The sequence below is a fragment of the Lissotriton vulgaris genome, chromosome 4_1 (genome assembly GCF_964263255.1).
Source record: "Lissotriton vulgaris chromosome 4_1, aLisVul1.2, whole genome shotgun sequence".
Lineage (NCBI taxonomy): Eukaryota > Metazoa > Chordata > Amphibia > Caudata > Salamandridae > Lissotriton > Lissotriton vulgaris.
The window spans coordinates 1,870,559,065-1,870,571,843 of NC_141691.1; the positions used below are offsets into that span (position 1 = coordinate 1,870,559,065).

General features: G+C 45.0%; 1 protein-coding gene across 3 annotated transcripts in view; it reads right to left on the reverse strand.

Annotated features, from left to right (window-relative positions):
• TMEM65 (transmembrane protein 65) overlaps positions 1-12,779 on the reverse strand; it is a 271,856-nt gene that overhangs the window by 116,247 nt on the left and 142,830 nt on the right. For all 3 annotated transcript variants that reach the window (XR_015309927.1, XM_086966193.1, XM_086966192.1), the window contains one exon: positions 1,998-2,052. Coding sequence is in view for 2 of the 3 variants with exons in the window: in XM_086966193.1 (XP_086822319.1) it covers positions 1,998-2,052 (55 nt within the window). In the remaining variant the exon portion in view is untranslated. The remainder of the gene's footprint in view (positions 1-1,997; positions 2,053-12,779) is intronic.

The window sequence follows — 12,779 nt, forward strand, 5'->3', positions numbered from 1 at the left end:
CCCTCTAATGCAATTGAGCTCTAATCATTGGGACAACCACTGAAAGACTATCTTTAATGCCTAGGCCTCATATTCTCTCTTCACTCGAGAACTATCTAAAGTGATCAAACTCACCAACCTACCAGTTACTTTGTGGGTACCATGCTCACAAATTAAATCCAATTTCTAGCTTTCCGAGTTGACATGGTGCCCTATGACTAATACTTTTCTTAACCAGTGACTCATCCCTCCCCAACTGAACAGATCATATATTTTAAACTAATCCCAATCACAACCACCATTCAAATTCAGACTTCTGTCCAACCTACCATTATTCTAGCTTAGGTCTGGCTACTGCATTGAATGCGTCATTCATAAAAACGTTATAGATCTACACCACTATCTGGATGAGGAAGACATATGTATTTGCGTGGTATAAGATAACTAATGACTTTCAATACAGTATATTATCAAAGGCTGCTTTCAACACTAGGACATTGTATTGTCTTTCATGGTATTGTCTTGAGCTGGTTCTGTTCATTCTAATAACACTAATGTATCTTATCATCCTTACGACTCTGTTCCGACTGGTTTCTCCAGAAAACAGAACCTAAAAAAGGATGTCCATGGACCTTCACACACCCTATTGGTGCCATACTTCCTCATTGGGTCTCACCCTGGACCCTATAAACCAGGATGGGCTCTAAAATATTCACGAGAGCTCTTTGAACATTATTCCTATATGATTCTAGAGATTAAAAATACCTAAAGGGCACTTCAGTGTCCTTTAGGTAGAAAAGCCAAGAGAAGCTTTTCCTTTTGAAGTGAGAAAGATCTGATTGATGATTGAAAGTCCCTAATGAAAAACCGCTCTGGAAAGGGCATTTAACCAGGCCAGAATATTACTCCATATAATTGTAGAGTACAAACTGGCTTCAACATTTATTAGGCTAATACGCCTATGGGCAGTTGGACTGTCCAAGTGTCCTTTCTTGGAGATCAAAGACATAATCCTTCAATTTCTTCAATATTGTGCTAATGAAGACGCAGGCCCAACACACTGGGACGCTCTTGAATAGTTAATTTTGAAGAAGGTTGGTCACTGGTCCTTTTTAGTTTTTCAGGCACCTAATGGCCTCTGACCTGGATTTCCACTATCACTCCTTTCATCTTCTGACACACTAGTGTGGCTGAAGTAGCACTTTGACGAAGTAACAGACAAACCTACTTTATGGGTTGTACATTGGTGTGTGTAAAGGGTGTAACTGACCCATCATATTGAATTTCAGAATCCTTTATGTTGGGGCCTCTGGGCCCATTGACACTAGAATAGAAACTATGCCATTCTTGTATGCAGCGTTATCTAAGGCATTCGATTTTATTTTGGAGCTTAATCTTTCTTTTCTTGCAGAGAGCTTTATTCCTACCATAAGCATTCGACTGTTTAGGGTTCTGTTGCTTGCTTTAAAATTGAAGTTGTTTAGCTTGCATTTTTCATACCAGGGACGTCTGATGTCTTTGGTGTAAAGCAAGATGCTTTTCTGCGTGACTTCAGGGCTCAGCAGGACCACTGAGCTGGGCATAAAGCGACTTTACCAATCGGTAATCCAGTATTTTTGCAAGGACTTTACGCTATAAAAAGTTGAGAGGTGGGTGAATGTCGCACAGTCTCGTTTCAGTTTACTGCCCCATCAATCACAGCTTGTCAAAGATCGCTGTGAAGAGATGAATCCAGCAGAAGCACCCACAAAACAACAATGACTAGACTGGTTAATAAAAGTTGAATCTCATCTACAATCAACAAATGACCCAAGGACATCCCACAATGTTTTGAATTAGATCAGTAGGAATGAATGAGGATTTGGATTACAAACCGAAACAGTACATATGATAAAAGATACCTTTTTTAAAAGAAACTCACACATATCAATATGAGTGGGAGGACTATCGGAAACATACTACTGTCATACATATAGATTATATGTTAATAAAAATGAGTTAAGAGTATTACCACTTGCCTGCCATCGTTGAAATTCCTAAAACAATTCCAATAGATAATTCTATATGAGTTCCCTAAAATAGAAAAAAAAAACAATTGATTAATGCTCCAACTCACTAGTCAATCTTTGCTGTATGCAATGGGACAGTTGAGACTCGTAACACTTCGAAACCTGAATTTCTTCAAAATAACATTGATGATTCAACTGTTACCAAACTGTAAGAATGATTTTCCAGTATTGCTACAGGGGTGTGGCATTCATATCGCCAGACGCTCGAGAGATGTTGGTTTCCGTTAAGGGCAAGATGATTTAATGTCTATTTCGCCAACCGGACAATTAGACATTAACTAACAGTAAGCAGGATAGAGATGTGGCACTCGGGTGCTCACAGTCAATCACAAAGGTATAATGCAATTCATTCAGCAAGGGAAAAGTATCAAGGCCTGTAATAGGCTAAAAGTCCAAGATTCTAGCCTGATATTGGCCGAGGAGATAAAGGGCCAGGCAATGTGTTGCTACACACTGTTCGAGAGGCTTTGGAGAAAGACTGACAAGACAATGCTGTTTCGTAGAACACACCTTCAGATTCAGCTGGTAAGAAGTTTAGGGCTGAAAGGGGTTCTTTCACTGCCTAATCTCTTCGCTATACCCTGGAACGTTTATGACTGTCTCTAGCCTGTACCGCTTCTTGCATCTTGCTACTCCTTGGTCGGATGTTTGTGACCCTCCTCAAACTATTAGTTCCCAGGACCTCTAATGCCTGCCCTCATGCTCCTTATGTTGGTCTTTTCTCCCACTAAGGCTTCCATATCTGCCCTGGGCTGATGGAGGATTTTCTCTTTCCCTCCATTTTCTGGTTTCCTATGCTAATGGTTCGCGCTCATTTGATCCCCTCAGACCCAAGTGTGTATACAGAGTTTACATGTCTGAGGTATGTGTGAGCAGCAGAACGTGTAGGGTGGACTTCTGGAGAATGTCTGTGTTTGTTAGTGCTGGGTGGATTGTATGTGTGCAGGGATGTATTTCTCTGCATTGGGTTGTGTCTGCTCCAAAAGTGGTAGGTGTGTGTACCTAGTCTGTCTCTCTGTGCCAGAGTAAATGTCTGCAGACCCCTGTGCTGTCTTGTACGGCATATATCCTCTTCATCACAGGATAAGGAGCAAAGAACCCTTACACTTACACACTAAGTGGTTAAACAAACTCAATCAGACAAGAACATTACTTAAAACTGTCCCCAGCACTTGGAGTGTATGAAAGATCAATCATGAGAACCAATGTTCATTATCCAACTGACAAAAGAAAAGACACGAAAATTAACTATGGAGGCACAGTGTGTCCTATCTGAACCCGTAAGAGAAACCAATTCAGCATAATCATTGCTCCAGAACAGCTACTCTCCAACACTGGATCTTCAGTAGAATTACAGAATACCAAACTGTGGGAACATATATATATATATATAGACATGATGTATACAAAGTTTAGTTTTTAGGGTATACCAATAGTTCTCCATAATGGGTATTTTTTATAAAATGCACAAACATTAAACATTTCCACACCTGCGTTAGATTCCCCAAGGAGGCATTTCATTATTTGTTTTAAAGCGAAACCACTTGCGAATTAAAAACAGAACATCTACCCAAAGGCAAATATTTGCCTTAGATATGCCAGGGAAAATAAATGTGACCCTACAAGTTATTAAGAACAAATCTACCAAAACAAACCCATCCATACATGTATTACTGCACAGATCAAATTCAAGTTTATTTCCACAATACAGCAAATGTAACTTAAGAAAAACATTTTACTGCTATACAGATAGTTACATGCAATTGCTTTACACAGGAAACCAGCTCTGAAAGTCAGGGGGTCTTCAATGTGACTTTACTATACTGCACAAATTCAAACCCCCTGCATCCGGGTTTTAGTTACAAAAAATAGCTTTGGTTAAAATAAGTACATATGAAGACAACAAAGTACATCGTGCTAGTTACTACAAATGTTCAGGGAGAGCAGGGGAATCAGGACTCACTAGTAAGTCATAGCCTCTCCCAAATACTCAATAATGGTAATAAACAGCATATTATATTCAGCACATCAGTGTATATATCCATATTATTTAGTAGTTATAGTGGAGTCTGCGTTTTCATAGACAGCGCTTTCAGGTTTGCAATTAACTTTGGCCCGGTTTGTCGAACCTCCAAGTATCTCCCCACCCCCCACAAAAAGTGATCCCACCTTAGCCTCTTCGTGGAAAGTTTAGGGTGATCAGTCAATGGGGGGAGGGGGGGGCAAAAAGAGGAATGTCCCAAAACGCAAAATGTAGATGCATTTTCCATAGACTTCTTTAGGACAGGTTATAGCAAACAATGCTGAAAGGAATTAACCCAAAGTCAGCAGGAAGCTAGCTCTTGATCCACAGATTGTGCTTTATGTGATATGGTGTAAGTTTTGTTCAGTAGTTTGAGATTAGGGTAAAAAATAATTGTATATTGTGGCAGTTGGGCTTGCAAGAGTCCTGCGAGCATCCCACAAGAGCGCATATTAAAAAAGGAAGCCTTGTGATTGGTGGAGAGGCCTGCTTTTCCTGGGAGCCTTCATGCTATTGCGGGAGCTTGAGAGAGAGTGCACTGATGGTCTGGCTGTTGGATTTTTAGAAATTAAATGGCTGCAATTACTGTTTACTGCGAAAAAGTTAATGGATTGTGAAAATGAAGTACAAAAAGGAGGTTTCTAAGGGAGGAAGCAGAAATGTATGCTGTCCCCCTAAATTTAGAGAGCAAGTGTCTAAGGGATAACAATTGTGAAGAAATAAAAGTATGTTTTTCTAACTAATGTTGACAATCTTGAGAGACTCTCACAGGAAGGTAAACAGTAAAAAGTAGTAGAAGAGTTCTCAATACACTATACTAGTATGAATGCATATTGTGGTCCTTGTTTTGGAGAGCAAGTGTGTAAGTGATAAGTACTGTGACGAGTAGAAGGTAATTTCTTATCTTTGCGATCTTGCAAGACTCTTGCGGGATCCTGTAAAGTAGGAAGGAGTCAATGATCTTTTAATACACTCTGGTATGCACACTTGTTACTGTAGGAAGGAGTCTTACTGTAGGAAGGAGTCTTGCCCGGCTCTCCTCCATTGGCATCTCTGGGGCAGTGTGGGCCTGTTAAAATCTTTCTAGGATGAGCGCCCCCAGCAGGTCTGGATGCCCCCTTTTTCATCCTCTGCCAGGAAGCTTTCAGCAGGAGTCCCTCAGGGCTTGACTTTGAGTCCTCTGCTTTTTAATATCTATTTGACTCCATTGATCTTCCTGGCAGAAGAGCTGGGTGCTAAAATCATGGCATACGCCGATGACACCTAGCTATTATTCACCTGGAAAGGCTCCGACCTGAGTACTGGGGTTGCACAGAGTTGCCTCTCAGCCGTGTTCACATGGCTGGCACGGGCACATCTCAAGTGCAGCGAAGAGAAATCCGAGATACTGTTGTAAGGCCAATTTCCTCCGCTTTTCAGAGAAGTCCTGTGGCCTCCGGATTTTCCTTGCCCACGCTCTGAGGTTGGCCTGGCAATGAACTTAAGGGTATGGTTCGGAGAAGATCTCCAGTTCTCAGAGCATATCAAAAGGCTTAGGGGTGCCTGCTTTGGCTCACTCAAGACGCTGAGAAGGTTTTTTCCTATGCTACCGCAGCCGACGAAGGAAATGGGGGCGCGGGCAATTATACTTTCCCGGCTCAGGCCATAAAGCCCTGCATGACTCAGGACCTTTCTATATCAAGGAGTGCGTGGCCTTCTATAAATGGACGGTAGCACTTGGCCTCGGTGGCTCCCCTTAGGGACAACAAGCAGTAAGTGGGAAAGATCCAAGCGGAACCTAGTTAACAGAAATCGGTCAAAGCCTGACATTGGCCAAGACAGATATGGTTCCATACTGGGTGTAGATTTTATTACGACATATTTCTGAACACTACTTTTGTTCGATTCCACCTCACCTCGATGCAAGTACCGAGAGAGGGAAAAGGTTTTCCTCACAAATATAACGTCAGAACTGCTAATAGACTCTGGTCTTAAAAAGAGCTCAGGGGGGGGAGGAGCTACGACACCAACCAAGATGGCCACATAGTCTCCCGGCTCCGCTGACCTCCGTCCTTCGCTCTATTATCCTGTTGCTTATCCTGCTTACCTGCACCGGATCCGTGTGTGTGATCCGACCCGCATTCCAGGGGTGCAATCCCGGAGTTTCTCCACCGTTGTGGTGCCGAGTTACGTCGAGTGTCCCATTGAGGCCTAATCCAGCAGGGAAGCCGGGGTCTCGAGTGCTGGCTCTGCCGGGTCCGAGTTGAACAACAACGGACTGCTGAATGTGGTTGGGTCCGGTCTCTGGAGTACTCGGACTTTTTTGATTGTTTCGCTACCATCAGCTGCCTGATGCCCTACAGTAGGTGAGGTGATGAGTGACGCGCGGTGCTGTGTGGGAGGTCCCTGACCGGGGGCTCGGCACTCACATCGCAGACTCCCCCGGGTCGGTGCCTTGCTGCGTACTACTGCTCGCTAGCAGTTAGTCCCTCATGGCTTACTCCTGCTCCGCCTAATTTTGCCCCGGAGAAGGCGTCTCTCTGTGGGGACTACCATGTTGGAGGATGAAAGGCATCTAGCGGAGCAGGCTCGATCTGGCCCGTCTCTGCGAACGGTGCTGGAGGCACTCATGGCACTTAAGGGGACTATTGAAGTCCAGACTTGCAGTTTGTTGTCCGCGACGGATGGACTTACAAGCCTGAGACCGGATCCTGACTCGACACACGCGACCCGGCAGCCAGCCCGCCTTTCAATAGACGTTTCGGAGACGCATCTTGACCCGGCGCTGGAAGTAGAGTTTGCCTCTATTGTATTGGATCTACCTGAATGTACTGTGCCTGGTCACCCAATGTAACCGTTGGAACCCCCGATTGTGTATCCCTTGGAACATTTACATGTCGTCCCCATTTTGGAACTTTCCACTTTCTATCTTTTGCTGTTTCGGACCGTGTCGACTCCCCTCCCCTGTCGGTCCTTCAAGATGGCGGATGGGGTAAAGCTTGGCTTCGAAGGCAGGGAGGGGCAACATTGGTACCAGCCATCTGCATCGGGACCTGCCGTTCTCTTCTCATCTGTGGACTCCTGTTTTGTAGACTTTTTCAGTATTTTGTGGAAAGGGCTTTCCTTAATTGACGACTTAAGTGCATTTGATCGACGGGGCCAGGGTTGAGATTTTTATCTGGGTCTCTCATTGTGGCACCATGTTTAACGGGATTGTTTTTATTGATCTAACGGAGTCCGGGGCGGGGCTGGCTAGGACGGGGGAAGGAGACCGGGAGACCGTAGAAATATCCCTCCTCCGCTTTCCCTCATCGAGTGGGGTTCTTTGCCTTTTCTTCTCTTTCCCTTTCTTCTATATTTCGGGTTCTGGTTACTGGGCGACAGGCACGCTGCGAGGGGGGTGGCCGTAGTCATCAGCAGGGGTGCAGGGTGGGGGGATGGGTGTTAGTTATTTTTGTTCTATGGCCTCTTTTTCCTTCTCTTCTCTTGTCTTTTCTTCTTTTCCTTTTCCGGGTTAGTGTAGTGGGTTCGGCTTTCTTACATCCTTGTTTCTACATCTGTACCTTGCCCCTTTTTTGAGGTTTTGGTGCTATGGGGCGGACGATAATGATGGCGTAGACGAACAATAATGTGCTAGCTTATCCTGAGGCCGTATGTCTTAACGCCGTTGACTTACATTATAGCGAGATTATTTTAGACACGTTGCTCTTTTGCTCGCTCCCCTTTGTGTTCCGAGACACTGTACGATACCTGATCCTTTCTACTTACTATTGTAAAATGAAAACCTCCAATCCTGTTTTCGAATTGAACTGCTTTTGCAATTGATGTGCTTTGTGGATGGGGTTCCTATGCTCCCCAGGGAGGCGGGTTCGAAGTTGGATTATAATAACGTACTGAAACGCTAGCGGCCAGCCCTGGGGGTTGTAGGCCCTTGTCTGTACTTGATGGCAAAAGTTAAATAAAGGTTTTCACAAAAAAAAAAAAAAAAGAGCTCAGGACGGCCCAATTCTGAGAAGCAATCTTTCAGGTATTTGAGCCACGGGATTTTATGCATATTGTCCCAGGATAGGGCTTCTCTCAACAGTCGGTGATTAAGTGGCAGGTCTTTATTTAGCCAACAATTTAACCAGCAGATTAATGGTCGTAGCGCTATGGTATCACTTAGAAAGGGACGCCTAATTCTTATGCACTATAAAACTGGCCGTACCCCTTGGGACCCCCAACATCCGTTTCAGGAAATTGTTTTCTGCTACCGCCAGGTCGTTGGTTATTGTGTGCCCCAAAAGCTCACGCCCATAACAGGCTATCGCCACACTCTTTGCCTGATACCTTTTTAGCATTGCAGCAATTGGGCGATTGCCCATTTTCCTAGCAAAGCTAAAAATGGCTGCATTAACTCCCCCCTTTTCCTCTGGACTGCAGGGCAACTGGTTATCAAACAGGACACCCAGATATGAAAAGGTTTTTGTAGTAGGGATCTTCTCCCCATTAAAATGGAATGAGGGTGTCTTTTTAGAGCCCTTCCCTACATTCATTACAAAGGATTTTGTATTGTTAATGGCAAGGTCTCAGGATTTCATGAAGCTGTAAAAGGAGTTAAGTAACGATTGAAGCCCTTTTGCAGTCCTTGCCAGCAAAACGGCGTCATCCGCATAGAGTAGAACGGGTAATCCTTTACGTCCAACATAGGGGTAATCTGCTCCAGTATTTAAAAGATTCTCTTCCAGTTTATTGATGTATAAATTAAAAAGAAACTGAGCTAAAATACAGCCCTGCCGGACTCCCCGGTGCACTCCAAAATCTCTTGTTACCTTTAGCTCTTGGGAGTAACGTACATTGGCCCTCGTGTCTTGGTGTAGATCTGCCAGCAAATTAACTACATTTTGCTCCACGCCCATGTGACCCATGGCCTCCCAGAGCTTGGCCCGGTTAACACAGTCGAAGGCTCATGAAAGGTCCATAAAAGCCATGTGTATTATGCCCTGACGTGCTAAGATGTATTTTCCCAGGACCATGTACAGATTAAGACACTGTGAGATCGTGAGGTGGCCTGGTCTAAAGCCATATTGGATCGGGGAGATTATATTGTGCTCTTCAGCCCAGGTTGTTAGTCTATTCAGGATTACCCCCCCCCCCCCCCCCGCTTCTTTGACCACAGAATCAATTAAAGATATTGGTCTGTAGCAGGCCGTGCTGTTACGGTCCCCTTTCTTAAACATGGGAACTATCGTGGAGACCCCCCACGACCTGGGGCATGCAGATACAACGGCTGCGTTAAGCACAGCAGTAAGTACAGATGCCCATAGTGTTACACATGACTTAAAAAGGTCCGGTGGCAAAAGCACAGATAATTGTCTTCTGAAATACCATTTTTAAATTCTGCTTGTGGTAAATTACTGTTACAAATAGAGCCTAAATGAGAGACCCACTCTTCTTCTGGTATGTTAGTACCTACAGCGGAGTTGCCTGTTAGTTCAAAAAGAGGTTTATTTATAATTTCCAAAAACTTTGCACTATTTCCAAGAATTTTGGGGTCGAACAGGTTTTCCCAAATAGAGGCCTTCACTTCTGATTTACGTTTAGCTAAGGCCTTCTTGTAACAAATGCATGAAGCCCTAATTCGTGCAGGGTCTCTGGGCCTGGCCTTTAGTGCCACCATTAGGTCACGACTTGCCTTGGAGCAAGAGTGATCAAACCATTTCGGGCCACTGCGGAACAACCCCGTAAAGGGCACGGTTAACATTGCCCCAACTTTAGATACAATGCCATCAAAAGCAGACAGAATCTCCTGGGGCGAAGGTGCCGAAGACACACAAAGAGACAACTCAGGGCCACACGTATTATTGACTCGTATAGGTGGTTCGGGTCTACCGTTGCCCACTTTAAACGACGTTTACCGTCAGTACACATTAAGACACCACTGTCTAACCTCTTCTTATGCAGTTCAAGAATCACACCACTCAGTTGAATACAAACTGGGTTATGATCACTATATTGGTTCTCCTGAATTTTAAAATCCAAAATAGAGGTGCCAAGGTCACCAGAAAAAAAGTATATGGTCAATGTAAGATCCCCCTGGGGTGCCTTTATAAGTAGGTACGTCATGAAGGGTGCGGTCGGCCACCACAGACATGGCCGGGGTTAAATTAAATTAATTCAGAAGGTCATTCAACAAGTTACCCCGCCATGTATGATCGAAATGAAAACCTCTCCGTCTGGCAGCCCATTGAGCCTGATACAGTAACTCCTGGATTCCCACAGGGGTGTACGTTGAAGTCCCCTGCGATGAGTATATGGTGTGAGAGGGTCTCCAATTTGTTCCTAAGGAAGTTGCCCAAATCCACAAGTCTACACTCACCATTATAATTTACGGCGTTATAAAAATTAATCAGGGTTAGTGAATCTTTCCCTTTCTTAACCAACAGAACCTGAATATCGGTGTTACAGAATTAATATCTTTTGACTGAGCATACCAATGCTAGATTGATAAACACAGCCAAACCCCCCCTTTAGCTCTACCGCTACATGACGGCTCTGTTGGTACAAAGAAGCTTTTGTATCCTTCTATGAATACATTATTCCCAACCAACCATGTCTCTTGAAAACATACCACTGCAAAAAATCTTATAAAGGCTACCCAGGTCGGGTCGCTAATTTTACCTGCTAGACCAGCAATGTTCCAGGAGATTATATTGAATCTAGGTGTCATCAGTTTGATGGGGGCCTTCACACATGCATCTGAGGCTTTTTCTGGGGGAGCCACTGGACTAACTTCAGTGCAGTCCCCTGAAAATGTGTTTAACTCAGTGTCGTTTCTCTGGGTAATTTTTGACACGAGTAGATTCGCAGAATGTTTCTGGATAAACTTTCTCTGTGCCGCTATAATTCAGGGGAGCGTTATCTACCGCTAGTGGCCCTGGGTGAGGCTCAGCCACGTCATTACCCTGGCCAGATCAGCTTTGAATAAATTTGGTGTATCCCGTACTGCAGCTAAAGAACCCTGAGCTACTTTCATCTGTACCCTGTTTACTGTCCCACCTCGTGGTTCAGTAGAATTATAACTAACCAGGAACGGGCTCTTTACATGAAGTCAATCCACTCCCTCAAGGTCTCCCTGAGAGTGGAAGGCGTTGAATCGATTAAAAATAGGAACCCTATATTGATTGTCATAGTGGTCGTAGTACCTGTTTACATGGATATAATTTGAGTGCGGGTTACCATGCATCATTGGTTGGTTATCGTAGTAATCAGAAAACCTGTTTCCCTTTGTGTGATGTTGAAACATATTTCTATGGGTCGTGGGGGTTGGTGGGTAAAAGTAACTAAGTTCGACAGTTTGAATCCTGCTTTCTAGGTCGCCCGCCCTCCAACCACTAATGTAGTTTGCCACACGCCTGTCTTTAAAATTTATGATGATGCAATCGCCTTCTAAGGCCTTGTTTCTCTGACCCACCCAATCTACCCTTCTGCCGTGGAGTATTTGGCCATTTAAGTGATCGGGCTACACACATTCCCGAGGCACCCCGCTGGCGCCTACCTCCACACATTCTTTGAGACCCAGTAGATTTAGCAGAACTACGCGAAGCTATTCAGTCTTATTTTGAAACTAGCGACATTCACAAAGCTCGCTTCCCCGTAGTGTGGGACGCATTCAAGGCCACGATCCGCAGTCATATCACATCTATTGCGATTGCACAGCCGCGGGACGCACGCCTTCTGGAAAACAACCTTTCCAGAGGTATAAAAGCTCTTGAAAAGCAGGACCAGGAGTGCCGCTAACTCAAACATAAACAACGCCTGGCAACTCTCCAAGGGCAGCTGTGCGCCCTTAGAACTAATAAAGCTGAACGGCTCTCCAGGCACTAGCTGAAGCAACGTTACTATGAAAGGGGGGGGGGGGGGGGGACAAGGTAGGCGTGATTCTGGCTAGACGCCTGCGATCACAGGCAGCTAAGGTGCACATGGCTAACATCCAATGCAGCAATGGCAAGCGGGCTACTACTGAGGAGTCCAAGCGCAATGCCTTTCATACCTACTACTTGTCGCTCTATGCCAAAGCCACACCCTCTCCAGATCAGGCACAAGCTATTCTAAATTAATGCACCTGGACACCGGTCAGTCAATATCACGCCCAACTGGAGGATCCAATCATCCAAGAAGAGCTTGCGAGTGCGCTAAAGGATCTTCCCCTTCGGAAGTCTCCAGACCCGGACGGACTCTCCCTATCCTTCTATCGCATCTTCTTGCCACAGCTTCAGACACACCTATTGCAACTTTTTATTCTTTCACTGACACTGCCGGGCCATCTCCCTCTATGGGGCTGGCGTAAATCACCCTCCTTCCTAAGCCAGGTAAAGATCCCACTCTTTTTTCATACTTCCGCCCCATAGCCCTCTTAAATACAGATCTAAAAATTTACACTAAAATATTAGCTAAGTGACTCGATCCCCACCTACCCGGCCTTATTGAGCCTGACCAGGTTGGCTTCATCCGCCACCGTCAGGGCACGGACAACGTGCATCGTATTGCGCATCTAGTGGAGAAGGCCCATCACTGGAACATACCTGCATGTTTACTGTCTCTCGACGCAGAGAAAGCATTCGATCGGGTAGATTGGACCTTTCTTCGGGCAGTCCTTTGTAAAATCGGGCTGGGCCCGTTATTGATAGCCCGGATCATGGCCCCTTATCAATCCCCGCAGGCCCGGGTGAGGGTCAATGGTCAAATCA